The 18,244-nt window shown below is 36.4% G+C and overlaps 2 protein-coding genes and 1 long non-coding RNA gene across 8 annotated transcripts; 2 read left to right on the forward strand and 1 right to left on the reverse strand.

The window, feature by feature from the left end:
- The first annotated feature begins 74 nt into the window (after window positions 1-74).
- Window positions 75-8,890, forward strand: LOC105056241 (uncharacterized). Of its 4 annotated transcripts, none has more exons than XM_073252014.1 (5): window positions 75-339; window positions 736-1,811; window positions 6,262-6,300; window positions 7,303-7,683; window positions 8,110-8,890. In XM_073252014.1, coding segments are annotated over exons 2-5 (1,473 nt in total). In that variant the 5' UTR covers window positions 75-339; window positions 736-760; the 3' UTR covers window positions 8,112-8,890. The 4 variants fall into 4 exon arrangements, with proteins under 4 accessions (XP_073108115.1, XP_073108116.1, XP_073108114.1 ...); XM_073252013.1 differs by having other exon boundaries at window positions 76-339; window positions 7,303-7,661; XM_010938391.4 differs by having other exon boundaries at window positions 80-339; window positions 7,303-7,636.
- LOC105056235 (cytochrome c6, chloroplastic) lies at window positions 7,886-9,880 on the reverse strand. Of its 2 annotated transcripts, XM_029268050.2 has the most exons (6): window positions 9,668-9,880; window positions 9,430-9,568; window positions 8,626-8,717; window positions 8,500-8,531; window positions 8,347-8,410; window positions 7,886-8,253 (listed from the first exon to the last, which is right to left on the reverse strand). In XM_029268050.2, exons 1-6 carry the CDS (start codon window positions 9,722-9,724, stop codon window positions 8,113-8,115), a joined length of 525 nt encoding a protein of 174 aa, XP_029123883.1. In that variant the 5' UTR covers window positions 9,725-9,880; the 3' UTR covers window positions 7,886-8,112. The 2 variants fall into 2 exon arrangements, 1 of the variants encoding a protein (XP_029123883.1); XR_012138623.1 differs by lacking the exons at window positions 8,626-8,717; window positions 9,668-9,880 and having other exon boundaries at window positions 8,037-8,531; window positions 9,430-9,565.
- Window positions 9,881-10,205: 325 nt separating this feature from the next.
- LOC140855662 (uncharacterized) lies at window positions 10,206-17,535 on the forward strand. 2 transcript variants are annotated; one of them, XR_012138625.1, is made up of 4 exons: window positions 10,206-10,337; window positions 10,430-16,217; window positions 16,301-16,453; window positions 17,180-17,535. It is a non-coding gene; the product is annotated as an uncharacterized lncRNA (long non-coding RNA). The 2 variants fall into 2 exon arrangements; XR_012138624.1 differs by having other exon boundaries at window positions 10,430-16,453.
- Window positions 17,536-18,244: the final 709 nt, after the last annotated feature.

Consider the following 18,244-nt stretch of genomic DNA (forward strand, 5'->3'; position numbering starts at 1 on the left):
GCTTATCAAATGAGCACCCCTCGAAGGCCTCCACAGGCCCACTTACAGTGACCCCTGTTTTCTCTTTTCCTACGAGATCGCCCCACCGACTTTTTACTCCTTTCTTTTTAACCTCCCTCCCTCGTTCCCTTTCTTCTTCTCCCTCTGATGCCATCCTCAGCCTCGTCGACACCGGCCGGTCGGCGCTCCTCCCCTCCCTTCTTCGCCCGCCATTACTGACCTCCACCCGCCTGTGGCGTCGCGCTCCGCTCCCTCGCCCGTCGCGGTTTCACCGTCCCCCCCGTCCGCCGCCGCTGTTCGAGCTCCGATCTCCCCGAAAATCTCTCCGATGCGACAAAGGTATGACCTTAAATCTCTGCCTTTCTTCTCCCAGTCCGATTCTTTCTATTAAGCTCTCGACGGGTTCGATTTGGTCTTTTTGGCAGTTTCGCCGTTATCTTGTTTCCGTGCGCTTCTTTGCCTTTCTAGGGTTTGTAAGGAGAAAGATTAGACGGATTGGGTTAGTTTGAGGAGTGCGTTGTCTTCTTGAATAGCTTAAGAACAACTAAACTTTGCGCCCTTGTTCCCATAGGGAAAAAAAATCCGATCTTTTTCACTACAAATCACGCATCTAGCCGAGTTACTTGAATCAAAATTCTGCATTTATTCGCTAACATCTATCAGTTTTTCGTATTTGATTTCTTTTTCTCGTATAACAATTTGGTGCAGCTAAAAGAGTTTTGATAATCTTGACAGACTTTCGAGTTGTTAGACATCTTGAATGGGTGCAATGGCTGGACCTGTTATGCCATCCCTCGGTCGTATAAGGCTCGCTGATCTCATAGCCTCGGAGGGGCTTCCTTCGGATTCTTACAAGATCTCTGTTTCGACCCTCACGCAATCCCTTGCTCAGTATTCAGCTGCAATCATTCAGTTACCTTCTGCTGATGGTGCTCTTTTGAGGTCTGGTCTTGAATCGGCTCGTCTCTTTTTCCACCACCGTCCGTACCCTCCTGCCGATATGGTTCATTCGAATGACTCCCGTGAGTGGTGCAAGACCTCTGGTTATTATGCAGATCCTCAGTTGTGGCAAGAAACATATGATTATAGGCCTGGTCTTACTCCAACGGAGCCCAATGCTGGAATGGAGATTCCTCCTGCTGGTTTGCCTGACATATTTGCAGTGCTTGGCAAAGCTGCACGAGATATCTTGGATGCTATCAGCTTTTCTCTGAATTTACGTAGCTTTTCATTTGCTGAGGTTCTTGATAATATTCCTTTAAGGTCTAGGGAAATCTCTTCATCAGTTCTTTCAGTATGCTGTCACTCGAGACCATCTTTCCAAGGAGCACAGCACCATTCTCTGACAGCACAGGAAGATGGGCAGTTGGTTATGTTCCCAGACCAAGAGAATCAGGTTGATAAGAGTTTGATTACTCTCGTCAAGTCAGATAGGGCAGGGTTGCATATAAAGGATTTCCAAGGGCGTTGGGTACTGGTGGATGCAGATCTTGGCCCCCAAGATGCGATCATCTACCCTGGACTGGCACTTTACCAGGCGACTGCTGGTTATGTTACTCCAGCCCAGCCCAGGACAGATACAGGCATTTTGCAGGGTAACATGTATGGTCGATGTTCTTTGGCATTTAAGCTCATGCCAAGATCCATGGCGAGTCTGAGCTGTTCAGAGATGAGAGCTGCTGGCCATGGTGTTGAAGCTCAGTTCCAGATTCCCATACCAGTGGATGATTTTATGCAGAGGTCACACTCTACTGATCAACTCTTCACTAAGCACAACTTCCCTAGTTATACGCTTCAAGCAGCCCAAGATGGTAGGTCAGCCTTCTAGTATTGCTACTTGTTACTCCTTACTGCTACTATCATTTGGCTCCTCAACGAATGCACACAGCCTGCTAACATAATAATTCAATTCGAATTAACGGACCTATATAGGTTCATGCGTGCATGATTATGTATATTAGAGCAGCAAGGTGCTTGTTTCCACCTACAACTGTCAAGTTTTTAGTTACTTTAAAAATAAAGGAGGTACATCGACCTTTGGACATGCACAAAATGGTAACTATTAGATCGTTTTCAATATGGTGATCTCATGGTTAAAAGGCCAAAACACTTACCATATTTCTATTAGTACTAGCTATTAAGTGGCCAAGAAGCAAATGTTTTGAAGATCCTAACCTTAGTAGCAGGAAAGCTCCACTTAGGGTGCCTCTCCTGCTTCAGAATCTATCTGAAAACTCATCCTCACACCCGCTTTCTAAATGTGGTTAGCTTTGCCATATCCTCACTTAAATGGCTGAATCCGCTCCATGCACCTGCATCTGCACCACTTCTGGTCACTAAAGTTCTTACTAATGTATGGATAGTCAAAAGATGGACAATGCTCAATGACAAGATAAATTTTTATATTAATTTATGGTTGAAAGTTCCCTAGTCTGTTGAAGCCCGGAAGGTCGATGATCTTGTTTGGTCTGCTTAAATTTAGTGTTTTGTGCAAGAAAAGGTTGGAGTTGTTGATGTTGGAAGACAATTGGTGATGTAAGGTGGTGAGTGGTGCAATTGTCAACCAATCAAGAATTTTCATTTATCTTGTTTTTGTAAATGTTAATAGGTTTTTCTCATTGTTTACATCACATACAGATCGATTGTGATCTGAAGGCTGAAATAGTGAGAAAAGTGCAAGCCAAAATATCAAGGGTGTAGATCGAATAAATATGGTATAAATTCAAGGGAGCGAGACTTATTGGCCTATGATGAGACCTTAGTTCTGTGGAATCCAAAGAGGTTAGTTATGTCTATCTTTCCACTATCCATGACATGGAAGGAGTGAGGCAACTATCTTTTCACTATCTATGATGTGAGAGGACAGATAGCATTACCTATCATATACGACAGTAGCGAGTAATGCGACAAATAATTACAAGGACAAGTGTCCAAAGGAATAGTGGCACACATCTTACTAGTTATGAGCAGCTACTTTTACATATCAAATTGTAATGTTGAGAAAAGGATTCTTCAACAATCTAAATCAATACATCTTATCTTACCTTAGTTTAACTTACTAGTAGCTTTTTTAGTAGTAGTGTTAACTTAGTTCTCTACTATCGTAGTCCAGGCTACACCTTTATCTTGATCCATTTCCTTCAACTTGGTCTGACGGTAGTAAAAGCCCTTGACGGTCAAGGCATCTGGACCCATGTTACTCTGATATGCTCCTTTTGATCATCATCTTTCTGACTGCTTTATTGTTGGTGATACATTTGTACACATATCTATCCCTTGCCATTTGACTTATGCCAACAAGTTCTCTGGCATGCCTATCTTCTTAGGTGGTGCGAGAGAAACTTCTTGCAAACTTTTGTTATGTTAATGATAATAGGCTACAATGGGTCAATTACACTTCCATGTTTCATGCAGACGATATGTTGCAAACAATAGGTGAAGGGCTAGTGATGCCCATTGCCATGATAGAGGGAATGATTGCTAGTCACATGTCATGTGGACATTTTTTATCTGCATGTCTCTATACTTGTTCATGCAGATAATATCACTCCTTATTTTCGGTAAAAGACACAATTTTATGTTGACCTCTTATAATGAAATTTGTCATCCAAATAACTCCTATTAAATGCTAAATTTGCTTTTATATTCTTATTTGTGCATGTTGAACTAGACTTATATAATCTCTTACATGTGATATTTGACCAACCTATTGGCCATACAGCATGTGCTTAACTCCTAAGAATTGTTAGATGTGTTTTATAGTTTTGGCTTCTCTTAAGTTTTAATTAAGCATCTGATAATGTTCCATGTGAGATAAATTAATGGACATTAAGGAAGATAAATTTGCTTAGATCTTGCATTGATTTTATGGTTCATGTTTAGCATCAAAAGTGGTTGTGGCGACACAAGTCAATTACTTGTGACAAATGGACCTACACAAAGTATTGGAACCAAGTCTTTATTTCTTTACACTATTTCTAAATGAATTAATTGTTGGTATCGAGGAAGATAAATCACATTGTATGTGATTTGTAAAGCGATATAATATTTGATCAATGAGATGATTATGATGGATGCTAAATTGGACTCATAAAATCCTAATAAAAGCCTAGGCATCAAGAAAATGGTAAAAGGACATTTGAATAGTAAATTAATGGAAATGGTAATGAAAATAGGGCTACAATAAAAAATTAATGGCCAAGAGATAGCACAATATACTTCCTTTTTTTAAAATCTTTGATTAGTTGAGAAAAAGGATAGTAAGGGACGTATCCTTTAACTTGGTAAAGGGTGGAGATGTGCCTTTCCTAGTGCATCTATGCCTTGTTGACTAAAGGGAAACTTTTGTATATAATAATAAGAATTATAATTTTGTGCTTTTGAAAAGGTCAGGATCAAGTTACAATTGGCTTAACTCTAATAAAGTTACATCTTTTTTGAATTTGCTGATGGGGGTCCTCTATGGATGATCTGAATTATTGGATGTGATCATCTATTACCTGTAAATTGCTTATACAGCAAAAATCATGTGATTTGGAGACCTACAGGTAGTTAAAAAATATGTATTTTTTGAATCAACCCTTTTTGGGTTAGGATTAAGTTACACCTTGTATAATTCTTATATAGTCACACCTTTTTTGAATTGGACGATGGGGATCCCTTATCGATGATCCGATTGTTAGATGTGATCTACTATCTTTAAAATGTTTGCTCACAAAAGTCATATGATTTGGAGAACCCCAGCATAGGTTAGATATGTCCAAATTACATGATTTTTGATATATAAGCAGTTTAGAGGTAGCAAATCACATTCCATGGCTTAGATCATCGATGTGGGACCTCTGTTGTCTGATCAAAAGAGGTGTAACTTTATAAGAATTACATCATGTATAACTTGAACCTGACTTTTTAGAATGTTTAAAAGTCAAGAAGGTGTAAGGGAACCAAGAATGTTAAGATTTTATATGGTTAGATGATAAAAAAATAGATTGTAGAGGAAGCTAAAGGGACAACAGTTCTCTAGTCGAGGATAGAGTGATAGAAAGTTGAACTAAGATGGTATATGGTAATGCAGGTTTTAGGATATTCCAATAAGGATAAGTGCTTGAAATTATTTTGAAGGGTCAGAAAAAGATTAATGGTAGACCTAAGGGAACATAAATGAAAGTTCTGAAAAGGATTTTGAAAATATTGTAGTTTATGGCTTCAATAGAAATGGTTAGCAAATATTGATTCCTAAGGTCAGCCTTCACTAATCTGGAGAAGGCTGGATTACTGTGGTTGTGGTAACTTTGTGATAAATGTATCTTCTTAACAGGCAATTATTGAGAACTTAAAATTTCCTAGGTAGATAGTGGCATATCCAACCAAAATTATATCACCAAAATCCTTGGGCTAGTAATTAATTGTATATCCATATACTTATTTTAATCCAAGGGTTGACATCTTGGGGCTGGGCCTCGTCTTTGTTTGCTCCTTCAACAATAGGTATTGGGATGGGGTGATGCGATCAGGATGGACCGAAACAACTACGAACAACAATAATAAAAAGGGGATGAAAGGGTCTGCATCCCAATCTGTCCCAACCATCTTGATGTGTCCCTATTGTTGGGATGCAACTGGGATGGTTAGGGCATCCCAATTCAAGAATGGTGTTGTCCCATTCTAACAGGACCTAAATCCTTGTTTTAGTCAGTGTGTTATAATTCCAAATCCTTTTCTCATCGAGGATCTATAGTGATATTGTCTTATATATAAGTGTGTGCATGTGTGCACATGCATACATGTGTGTGCCACTTTATCTGATCAAACAGCTTGTACAACTATGTTATTTTGTATCAAGTGTCTGCAATTGAAAGAGTATGTTCCCTGTGTATGTTTCATTGACATTGATGTGATATCTGGATTTGGTGATTGTGGATTGCTTTGCTTCCTGCTGTAGCTTAGAAGATTCTTCCAGTGTCAGCAATTTGTTCTTGCTTTATGTTCATGCTTTTTCTGCCAGACAGCTTACTTGCTTTAGTTTCCTAGTAAGTGCCGGACTTTTGCATATTTAATCAGCTGACCTCTGTTACTTTAATGATAGTTAATTTTACATTTGCTTGTGAAGTTATATGCTATCCTTAGTTACCTTATCATTACTTCTGTTTTTCCTGACAGTTAATGCCTGACAATATTTAGACTGGATTTTTATGAAAATGATAAATGCGTCAACTTGCTTTTGATTCTTTCATTGACTGTACTCATTCATCATAAATGCAGGTGCAGGGCCTGCATACAAGGAAGCTGGATGGGTGTACTGTAATTCCCATGTTCACTAATATAAATATCAGATTTATAAACTTTTCCTTAGTTGCTTATATTTTTAGTCTTTCTTAAGTTTAAAGCTTGCCATTTCCACATATATGGATTTTTAACTTCCTTTTTAGCCTATCTGGCACATTTTTCTCATCCTATATGTTTGACGACTCTCTCATTCAGACTCTCTTACACACACACACACAATGGATTCAAGAGTTTGTCATGTATCCCTCATATTGTTTGATCTTGAAATTAGTCTAAATCTAAAACATTCAAAAAGCATTCATTGTCAAAGGGTGGCAAGTGCAAAATGCCAATGATGTATTTTCTGTTTAATTACTCTCCGGACATTGTTTTGGTTGCTATGTAGGAAAGGTATTCTGAGAACACATGCAAATGTCCCACACATTTTTTTCTTTCCAAAGGAAAATTTTTCAACAGACTCTTTTTTTTTTTAATGGTTTAAAATATTAAAGTGTCATTGTAAAATAACAGTTCATTGATCCTTAACGTCTCATTGGTAAATATGTTCTTTGATGGGTAAAATTCTTGTGATTGTCCTGTTTTACTTCTAGAGCAAGAGATATTTGTAGAGCCTCGTATCCTAATTGGGAAATTTGTGCCTTGAAAGCAGTAGGACTGCATTGTTGGTCTTTATCAGCCAGCCAAAGCAGATCATATACCTTTTGTGTTACAGCTCACAACTGGCAGATTATTTTTGACCTGACTGCTGTCTGAGATATCACCATTGTTTTTGCTGACAACTTAATATCCGGTGTTTTCTATCACTTTATGCTTTCTAAGTTGGCAATTGTGATATAAAAATTGCACTTTTGTTTCATTAAGTAATGTTCCAGGTCCGGTTAGTTTCCGCTGATTTCATTTTTGCTTTATTGCATTTGTAAAGTCTCCATCCTGTGTCTTTAATTGCATTTGTTGCTCTGCTGGGTTTATTTTCTAAAGTCTCTGCTATGACTTGGATCCTTGGAATATTGGATGCAGCATCTTTGAAACCTCTGATGAAGAGGAGGAAGAACAATGCTAGATGCAAGCCATTGCCCCCTTCGAAGAGGCTACGTCTTGAAGCACAGAGGGTCCTGAAGGAACGGGTTCAGGAAATTGCAGACAAGAAGGGCATCAAGCTGAGATTCTGTAATCTCAAGGAATGTGAGGGCCACATACAGTCACTGGACAGCCCATGTGGGAGTATAAGAATGGAGATAGGATGGCCACCTGGGGTTCCTTTTGTTCATCCTCATGACCTTCCCAACAAGGCAAAGCTTGGCTTTCTCGAAACTTACGAGCCTGGTTGGACAGCCTCTCAGCAAGATATGGAGTTAAGTCTTATTGAACCTGGACAGGCCAGTCAACAGTTGGTCAACTGTAACACCCTCGTTCACATTTCTTATTGCACGCTTGTTATCCACAAATACGCTAGTCTTCACATTTATGCATATTCATCCATGCTTGAAAAAAGAAGATAAAAAGAAAATGCTTTCTAGATTCTGGGCTGGTGTTCATTTGGGTACATCTCGAAAGGTCAAATATGACTGCTTTTTTTCTTTTTGATAACTGGCTTCACCCATTTTGCTAGTCATTAGGTACTTTCTTCTGATTAAATCTCATAAAAAGTAGATCATAATGTTTTAGAAACAATTGAAATGCAACTGATGGATTTTTCTAGTCTAGCACTCAATCTCCAGGGCTTTGGATGTGTAACAGAGTCAACAAACAAGTCTATGAATTTAAATGCATCATGTTTATCTGGCTGCTAACAGAAGTTGCATTTGGACATTTTGTCGTCTGCAGGAGTCAATCTCCATAGCTTTCGATATTTGGCCATCCTCTGTCAGCTTGTGACTTAACAAATTCTGCCAACAACTTGATCTCATCCTCCTGCAGCCGGGGTCCAAATGTGCATTGACCCTTTGGAGTGCATTTCTCTCCAAAACCCTGAAGACAACAGCAGTCTCTGTTCATTTACTTGCAGTTACCATCAACAACTTGATTTGTTTGTAAATAATGGAATCAGTAAGGCCTACTTGCCGGCATTCTTCCCTTCCCATAGTATGTGATGTTGTAAATACCCTCCTCCGTGGCAACACCATTCCTGCTTGGAATCGCACACCAGTTTTGTCTTTCAGTCATAGCCTGTCTTTAATTTGAAAGATGTTATCAGAGGAGCAATGGCTGGTATACCTTTCTAGATCCTTCATGAAGAGAGTGGCACCCTGGAAAGCAAGGCAGGTGGAAAGGGGTCATAAGGAAAATAAAATCAAAGTAACCTGTTTTTCTGTGGTATTGAAATGGAGTTCAGTGGCTCACAGGTTGTAATATGTTTCCTCCCATATCATGGCAGCCAATGCAGGCTTTTTGAAACAAGGCTCTGCCATCAGATACAGGCTGACTAAAGGATACTGCAGAAAGCCAAAAAAAGTGTGCAAAGGCTTTGCTCGTTTGATGTAGATACATATTGTGCATCTTCCTATCCCCCAAAAGATGTTTATTATGCATTTTATGATATATTTTTTTGATAGTTACAGTGTAAACTGCATTGTGTTTATGTGAATTTCTAAGTTATTTTTGTATAGCTTGCAATTATAGAATAAAACTTTAAATTTCATACATACACTTCATATGGCCATTCGGTGGGAAAAAAAGGAAATGCAGTATGGAATATGCGTGGGTAAGGAAAAGAGAATTTCATTCGTGGTATAAATGTGAACGCCACGGAATGAATACGGGTCACAGAGTTCAGGTGCATCAAGAAGATTTGTGAATGGAAAAAACTTGTGACTGTCAAATACATTATTCTTTCAGAATGTCAAAATAAAACAAACAACCAATAAAAGTAAAAATGAAAAATTGAAAATGACATCACAGAAAATCTTAGTTATTGTTTTTTGCCCAAGATGTGTGATAAAATTTATGATTTAGTACAGCCCCAAAAGCAAATGATAAAATCCTCCAATCCTTCCATTCCTTTTTTTTTTCCCCATGTCAATAGCTGCCATCTACTGCCGATTGGATAGAAAGGAAGAAAGAGGGGGTTTATCGACATTAAATTCTAATTTTGTAATAACTACAAGAGCAGGAGGGCCATCGTGGGAAACGCGAGACGGTCCCTACCTGGAGGAGCAACGAGGCTGGGAGCGGATAAGGTGAGGATGGCAGACATCAGAGGAGAGACCAAACGCACCACAAACCTGACGTTTCTTTTCTGGAGGCGGTGTTGATCACATGGCTTCTCTTCCTTCCTCGAACACCCCTGCTCAAATGCCATGGAACACCCCACCACTGTCAGATGCGTAATAACGCCGTTAAGAGCTCCAGTTGAAAGCTCACATAGAAACAAAGCTCGCTTTACCTTCGGGGTGAAGCAGTGGATACTCTTGTTTAACGAAATCAAGCAAAGGGGCTCCATTTCTTCTCTTCACAGAGTGCCCACTCTGTTTTTGTGTGCTAGCGTGCAAGATAGAGAGAGAGGGAGGGGGCGGCCGTTTGTGGGGTTTTTGATGGGGGAAGAGAGAGAGAGAGACTTTCCAGGAGAGGGAGGATTAAGCCCAGGTTCCTGCTATCAGAATTGAAACTGTAGCAACTCCTGGGTATTGATGGCGTATTATCATACCACCTTGGAACATTGTCATGCGTGAGTATATTTAAGGACTAAATATAAATTAGTCATCGAAATTAAAAAAAAAAATGAAGTATTATTTTTTTGATGAAAAGAATATAAAAAAATAAAATATTATTAGCAAAGATTCCATGTAGAACACAACTCGATTCCGGGCAAAACTCGGTGGCTCTTAGATTTTTTGGATTCCTTTTACGTTTATTACTCAAAAAGGATCTGTAAATACCAGTCCTGGTCAAAGTGGGATTGCTACAAATTATCTGACAACCATATGCAACAAAACCTATATTATGAACCCCAAGCCCTCGTTGGATCTTAAATCCATCTTTCTTCTCCTTCCTCGTACTTCTCCTTCCCTACTCTCAACCTCAATCATCGCAAGATCACCTGGCGATCCAAACATGTACACGCCCCTCTCTCTCTCCCCTCTTTTCCTTCATTCTTTTAACTTGCTACTTTATTGTAAACAACTTTTTTTAATTTCATGATGTGAAGGGATCGTTTGCAAGAATACACAGCGAGAGAAGTGGGTCTTATCGTTCTGGGAGGCACCGCGGCGATTTTTGCTGCGGCAGTATCGTGCGCGTACGGTGCATACTTTCTGGGTCGGCATGGTTTTGCGTTGATGAAGTTGAGAAGGGCCATGGGCCGATTTGCATCGTGGAAGCTGAAGGCGGTCAAGATGGAGCAAGCATCGGATTCCGAGCTTTGTCCGGTGTGCCTTCAAAAGTATGACGAGAGAAGAAAGGTGAAGATTCTAAATTGCTCTCACAAGTACCACGAGGAATGCATCTTTCGGTGGTTCCGGAGGAAAAATTCATGCCCTATTTGTCGGCGACAAATAGTTTGAATCCACGAAGGGTTGTGGTTTATGGTTCATCTGCTTAAAATCAACTTAGCCGCTTACAAATATGCTGTTTGGCAATATTTTAAATATAATTTTTTTAAAAAATTATATTAAAAAAATTTAATTTTTTTATATTTTTTGCTTATTATTATCATTATTTTTGTAAAAAAATCCTGACAGAAATTTCTGACACAAAGCCAGATCCGTGAGATCATTTTTCGAAAGTTTTACCAACTATCCTACTTGATACCCTTTAAACATGTATGTATCTATTTGGATGATTAGACTGACAATCTTATGAGACTCAGATAATTGGATTGAGATTTTTCTCTATGAGATTCAGACCGATCTACTTTAAAATTATTTTCCAGCCAGTCTGCGATGTGATGATTTTGTTGATTGTACTGAAATATATATTCTTTGCTGGTCTTTGTTCTTATAACGTTGTTTTATTCCTTTACGGGGGTCTCTATGGCATATAAACTTTGCAGTACCTGCAACTTTTTTTCCTTTTTTAAAAGTATATTATTTTGTATTGGCATTGGGAGGGGTTTGGGTTGTACCTTTGTGCGAAAGAATGATGCACTATTTTTTATGAGATACACCGTTAGATCGTGAAATAGCTGCTACGTTACTGGAGTATTTTACAAATTGTGCAAGGCACGATCCACATATCATAAAAAAAAAAAAAGAGAAATAAAAAAAATCAATCATTCTTTGGCATTAAGTACATGACCCGAACCCCACTCGGTGAGATGAGAGAACGCTAAACTTCTAGTCCTTTTGAGATGGGAGCTCTTGCAGTATTGGTACGGCACCTCCGGCTGTTTAGCAACAGTTTAAAGATAATTTTTTTATTTTTTTATTTATTTTATTATTTATGAATTATTCGAAGATTCACATGTTGCATAGAATTGGATGTCTGAAAATAATTTTTTAGATATTATTATCTTATTTTTAATTATTCAGATATTATTATTTACAAGATTATAATATGTAGTATTTGATAGTTGGAAATATTGATGTATTTATATTGATAGAAAAATAATATGATGTAGTCGGTATAGAGTGGACCAAAATGTAATAAAAAATTCAACATAATGAAAAATAATTTTATCGATTTTCATCAATGATTTGAAGCTTTCATTTCTTTTTGGAGGTTGTTATGTGACTATCTTCATCGGTAATTTCTAATTCTGCCATATTGTTTCGATTCGTGCTTTCCTGATAATGTCTTTGATAGCATCTTTTTTTTTATGGAATTGAGAATGATGATGACTGCACTTCTCTGACATCGTTGTCACTTGAGTTATGTATCATGTCCTGTAACAAAGGAAATGGTAAAGTACAGTTGTAATTGCATTATGTTTGAGAGAAGTAGACCATTATGTAATTATCTTTATAAGTTGGCGGTTTTGTAGTCATTTTTTAATTTTTCATCTGCTTCATAAATCTTCATGATATGTAATTTTGGAAGCTTTCTTTCAAATTATAGTCATTCAATTTTGAAGATCAATGATTTATACAGGAGGTTTTGAACTTGATCAGGAACAGCGACTGAACTAATATTTGTGTCTTTTGCCAACTCTGAAGCAGTGGTTCCTAATAAGTTTTTAACTTGTCTATTGAAAAGAGTCATTATTGCTATGTCAGAATGGTCCTTCACCCTTACATTAATCTTGAACCTTATTTAATTGTATAATGTATTAGTATCATAATTTTGGACTTTATTAATTATGTTGTTTTTACAACTTTGTAAGAATGTATTACCTTGGAACTGGGTAGTCAACAGAGGTGTTGCATGTCCTGCATTCGTATTGTTGTTTGACATTGTTACTTTTCTTGCACAGTTTGTGTAGGACACGTAGGACCATCCGAATCTCTCCTCAATACCAACAACAATTGCACATACTATGAAGATAGCATTCTACATAAGAGATAAAAGGACATTAGTTTTGAGATAAAATATTTATCTGATAATTATATATAATGTTGACTGACATCAATTTTTGTTTGTCCCTATATTTTCTTTAGCTGTTGTAATATTTTTTTATTGTAGAAATTTGTTCATGTAGGGGTTTATATGCATCACTTTGCAAGTACAACTGTTGTATTAAGTTTGTTGCCTTCATGAATCTGAACTTTTTTTTTAATATTAACTAAATCTGTCATTGTTTAATTAAAGTTTTGTTAGTATATATATCTTTGCTTGAGTTTTGCTACTTCTGGGATATCAATGTTTTGTAAATTCTCGTAGCATTGATAGAGGAGAGATTGTATTTATCTGTATGTGGAAGACGGGAGTAATTAGCTGTGAAATTGAAAAGACTCAATTACATATGCAAATATTTTATTACCTTGGAACATCTTCACAGTTGTTGATGTCACAATAATGATGCGGGAGGTGGTTTCATTTTTGTTCTCTTCTAAACTGATTTCATTTGTTGCTTTTTCCCAAACTATGATTTTAATCTTTTAGTTACTGAAAGATTTACTTATAGTCATGTGCATAAATATTGTGTGTAATATAGAAAAAAAATCTCTTTTTTTTAATAGTTGTAAAGGTACTTGCCTTTCGAGCAACAATTCAACATCTCTTTTAGGAATTATTTTTCCTCTTGCTTGTATGTTTTCGCTTCACATATTCAACTGAGCTTTCCAATGATATCTGTAATAACAGTAAAAGTAATTGTATTATATCAAGTATTGAGAATAAAATATATTGAGCTATGTGTGGTGTATTTTTATTTTTACCTATCAGATATGTATTTTTATTGCACCTTTCAGATATAAGAGGCATATCTGCAAAGTGAAAGTGGAATAGTGAAATCTCAGTGGTTGGAGTTTGTACTTCTGTAAGAATTATTGTGAATAAAAAATTATTCACATATTGTTTGGAACAGCTCTGTACTCTGAATAGGTTGAACAACTTTGAAATTTATTATGAAGTACCGGTGGCCTTCTCGAATTTTTTGTCTAAATTTCTCCACTTGAACATTGAACATAATGGCTTGTATCATTATCATCCATAACATTAGGATAGGTAAATTTTCGTCTTTCATAGTTAAAAACATGTCTTATGTAAATGTGTTTTGCGCCTACCTTTTATCCAACAGGAGCAATTCCAATCCGATATTCTTATTTATCTTTGTATTGGTTGTTTGCCACAGGCGTGTAACCCTAGCATTGATAGTTCATGTGTCTTGTTTACTAAAGAGTTCACTCAGAAGTGAGTACTCTTTGGTATCCATTGATCTGCAAAATTTCAAGCATAAGGAAGGACTGTGTTTTAAAATGGGGTAGGGGACGAAAGTAAGAAGAACAAGAGAAATGGTATTATGCTATTTAGTTTAGTGATAAATGATGTTGATACCAATCAATTAGCATATTTTATATTAGTAAAATTTTTGGATAGACAATATTTTTTGCATAGCTTGGATCTTCAGCTTCTTCATCTGTTATCAGTATGTGTAGTTCATTCTTGCTTGTGACTCTGATAGAGCGATATATAATTGTTATGATAAAAAACTTGCTTGGATAAATATAAACCAACATGATTTAATGTTTGGCCTTGGCTCTTATTTATAGTCATTGTAAAGTAAATGGATAAGAAGAACTGTCTCTTCGAAGTTTGAATAGCCATTTTGATTCGTTGGGTGATAAAATTAGCCAGGAATGAAGATTTTTTGGCCAATATTCTCTTTGGCAATGAATTTAGCTTACACAAACTATTTCTCAAGTTGAGTTATAAAAAATCTTGTACCGTTGCATAAGCCAGCACTTTGGTTGATGTTGCAAAGCAGTATGATAGGAATATCATTTTTTAGTCGAAGATCATGATTTGGTATGCCAACAAATTTCAATGAATTAAACTCAATTGGGTAAAGGGCATCATCATCACCAGAGTTTGTTGAGTTTCTGCAAATTGAATCTGAGCTAAAGTATATTCTTTCTTTTGTTAGAATTAGGTCCCATATGTGATCATTTATTTCGTGGACCATTTTATTCTTGTTTCTTGCAAGAAATGCTGATCTGTCAGTTTAGTGGCCACATCTTGATAAGCGATTTCAACTATTTTTTGTATTGCATTGCAATTGTGGTCCATCATGAGCTTATGTGGAATCTCAATCCATTACTCACCAGTGTCAGATGCTCTTTTACCATCTCCGACATTGAGGGTCCATTTGTGCAAACTTGACACTTGAACTTGTGCAAGCACCATTTTTCAAAATATTTTTGTGTAGTAGATAGATCTCAAAATGTTACCACAGGTATGATGAGTTAATGGAGGCATCTAATATATCTTTCTCCTGTCTTTAGGGACAACTGATAATATTTGATGAAAGTCTCCTCCAAATATCATTGTCCTTCCATCAAATGGTTTGTTAAAACTATCTAAAAAAGTAGACCGCAATATGTCCTGAGTGTATGGTCTAGCGCCTCAAAGCAATGTTTGTGTGCCATCGGTGCTTCATCTCATATGATAAGACTTGTTTTGCTCAATAATTCTGCCAATTGTGTTTCTTACTTTATCTTATATGTTGTATCTTCTATTAAGTTCAACAGGATGTAAAATCTTGAATGGGCGTTCTACATCCAGAAAGCAATAATAATGCAATTTCAGAAGTTGCTACAGTAAGAGCAATATGGCTCTCTGCTTTTATATTGCCAAAATTATTTTTCATAGATAAGTCTTTCCTGTTCCTTTATGGCCATAAATAAGAAAAGCTTGTCTTCTTTTGCTGTTGCTTATTTGATAATTATTTCAAATATTGTAAGCTAGTCTGTGTTTAAGCCATTGTAAAGCTTTATGAATTCCATTGGAAGCTCTTTTCTGTTGTAGTTTGTCTCCTCAGTAAGAAGTTTATTGTTTAATTCTCGTAGTAATGATACATTTGACAATGAAATGCCTCCATAATCTTTTAATTATTTGCCTGATCTTTGCAGTATTCGTTTAATCTCAAATAATGCGTAGCTCTGTATCTATTCTTCAGTTAGATGAAGCTGTGGTTGATCTAACTTTCTTCTTTGTATGTATAACATATCTTTTGATAATATTTTTCAATTAATAGTCCAAAGTTCTTTAGGATTAGTGACTTCACAGTAAAGCTGTAGCGTTGCAAAAAGTTGTCACAATTGATGATTAGATCCCCAAAGGGATGCCTCTTATAAACAATCGTGCCATTCTTTATCATCATCAAGCAATCCAAGAGCGTAGCATGCTGCCTTGAATGTTGGATAGAGGACTCTATTTACTGCTCGAATATTTTCAAAGGATGTGGAAACCCTAACAGTGTTCAGTAACATCCTCAAATAATGACGTTCACCACTTGCAGGATGGGCGTAGAATATTCCACCTATGCTTCTGCCAGACTTCTTATTCATCCACTCAAGAACATCTTTATGCCATATCCATTTTGTGAGAATTCAACATAAGTTAGTTCTCTAGCTTTTTTATGTTGCTCATTTGCCTTCATCTATTTTATGAACATGGTTCTATCAACTACTGATTTTTTCAGCATATTTTCTAAATTTGCAGTATCAGCGAAAACTATTGTTTATTCATTTGAAAGATGCAAATTGAGCCTCTCAATTGAAGGGTCTCTATAATTAATGGCAAATTCAAAAATTCTCCAACAGATCTCTGATGCTAAAATGTATCTACAGTTTCAGTAAGCTTTGATCTCATCAAACTCGATATTCCTGCTTGTAAATGCATGCACACTATCGGCATTTATCTTTTCAATAACTGCACTGACTCTGTCATGACTTTTATTTATGTACTTAAACAAGTACTTAATTGATCGTGAACAATTACAGAATTTAATATTTACGTGTGCCTGATACTTTATTAAGAGTTTTCTATTGTAAGGCACTATATAAGCATTGTCCGTTTCAACTCTTTTTTTTGTCACGATATTGCCATTGTTCCTCCTTTTGCATATTGGAAAGTCTTCTTCTTCCAATACAGTTTGATTATTGTATTTTTTTGAAAAATATTTGATGCAACGGTTGTCAACCATACATGGAGATGATGATCTACTTTTACCACATGGACCATGCAGCATGTATGTTTGAATAGCAAAATAACCTTCAAGAACTTCAATTTTATTTGGTATTTTTGCATTGATTATTTTATCAATGTGTGACTGATCTGCATGCTTGTCATCAGGATACAGAAAAACCAACATGTGTATGTGAGGAAGACCACATTTTTGAAACTCGATCGTATAGATAATTGTATGTTTGTAACAACAAACTATCAGCGTTGTAGCTTAAATAACCATGCTACTGACAATAATGTATGTGCTCTAGGAAGTAATTTTTTTTTTTTAACAGATATGAAAGGAACTTACTTGCAATAGTATGATTGAAGTATTTTTTCTTTCTTATGTTAGACAGTAGTTCCAGAAGTTTGAGGTGAAACACATGATTCGCTGCGCCTGCTCTATCTTCTGAATTTTGGTATGAATCAACCTCATCCATGAATTTTTATATTTTTGACCATTTTGGGTTGCAAGTAAAAGTGATAAAAATATCTGAATGGCCAGCCCATCTGCAAATTTTTATTATGTCTTGATAGTTCTGTACCCTATATCATAGACTCCTAGTGTGGGATGATGGAAGGATATTATTTTTCCAATAGAACATACTATTGTGTCCCCATGTAAAATAGCATCTTACACTCCTTTGAGTAGATTAGATCGTAGTGTTGCTTGATTTTCTCTTATCCAATGAAATCTTTGTTCTTCAATTACAGTGTAAGCATTAACTATGAATTATTGGAAAAGACAGCCACCCCTTAACAATAGGTCTGATTCACCGGCACATTATTACAGTCGATAGGCATAGTACTGTCTCATGGTCAGCATTTTTCTTTTATAGATTTCGCTATCAGGATGACTCCTGTATTTGATGCCCATTCTATATCCATCCTCACCATAAGGGAATAGTAAGGGATATTGTATTGTCATAAAAGTTGGATGTAATTCAGTAATTCTTTGAAGCCCCTTATCTTGTACTCAATTATTATGTCTCTTTCCCTATTTTTCTTATCAAAATTATCAACTATCAATGCAGCTACTTTAGAGCAAGTTGGTAAATTATACTGATGACTATCAGTCATGCGATCGATTATTAGTTGTAACCGTAGCTCTGTGTCATAAAATTATCTTTTGCCATTTTGAATGACTAAATCAGAACATTGTTAGCGTTTAACATGTCTATTAATTGCTGCACGATGGTTGGATCCAAATATGAGCCTTGTATTCATTTCTCAACAACTGATATCCTATTTTCAACTTCATGCTCAATATCATATATATATATATATATATATATATATATATATATATATATATATATATATATATATATATAGCTATACAAACTGTGGATTTTCTCCCTCAGATGGTAATAACAATTCAATTTTGTGATAATTCAATCCGTTGATTTGGAATACA

The sequence above is a fragment of the Elaeis guineensis genome, chromosome 2 (assembly GCF_000442705.2).
Source record: "Elaeis guineensis isolate ETL-2024a chromosome 2, EG11, whole genome shotgun sequence".
Taxonomy (NCBI): Eukaryota; Viridiplantae; Streptophyta; class Magnoliopsida; order Arecales; family Arecaceae; genus Elaeis; species Elaeis guineensis.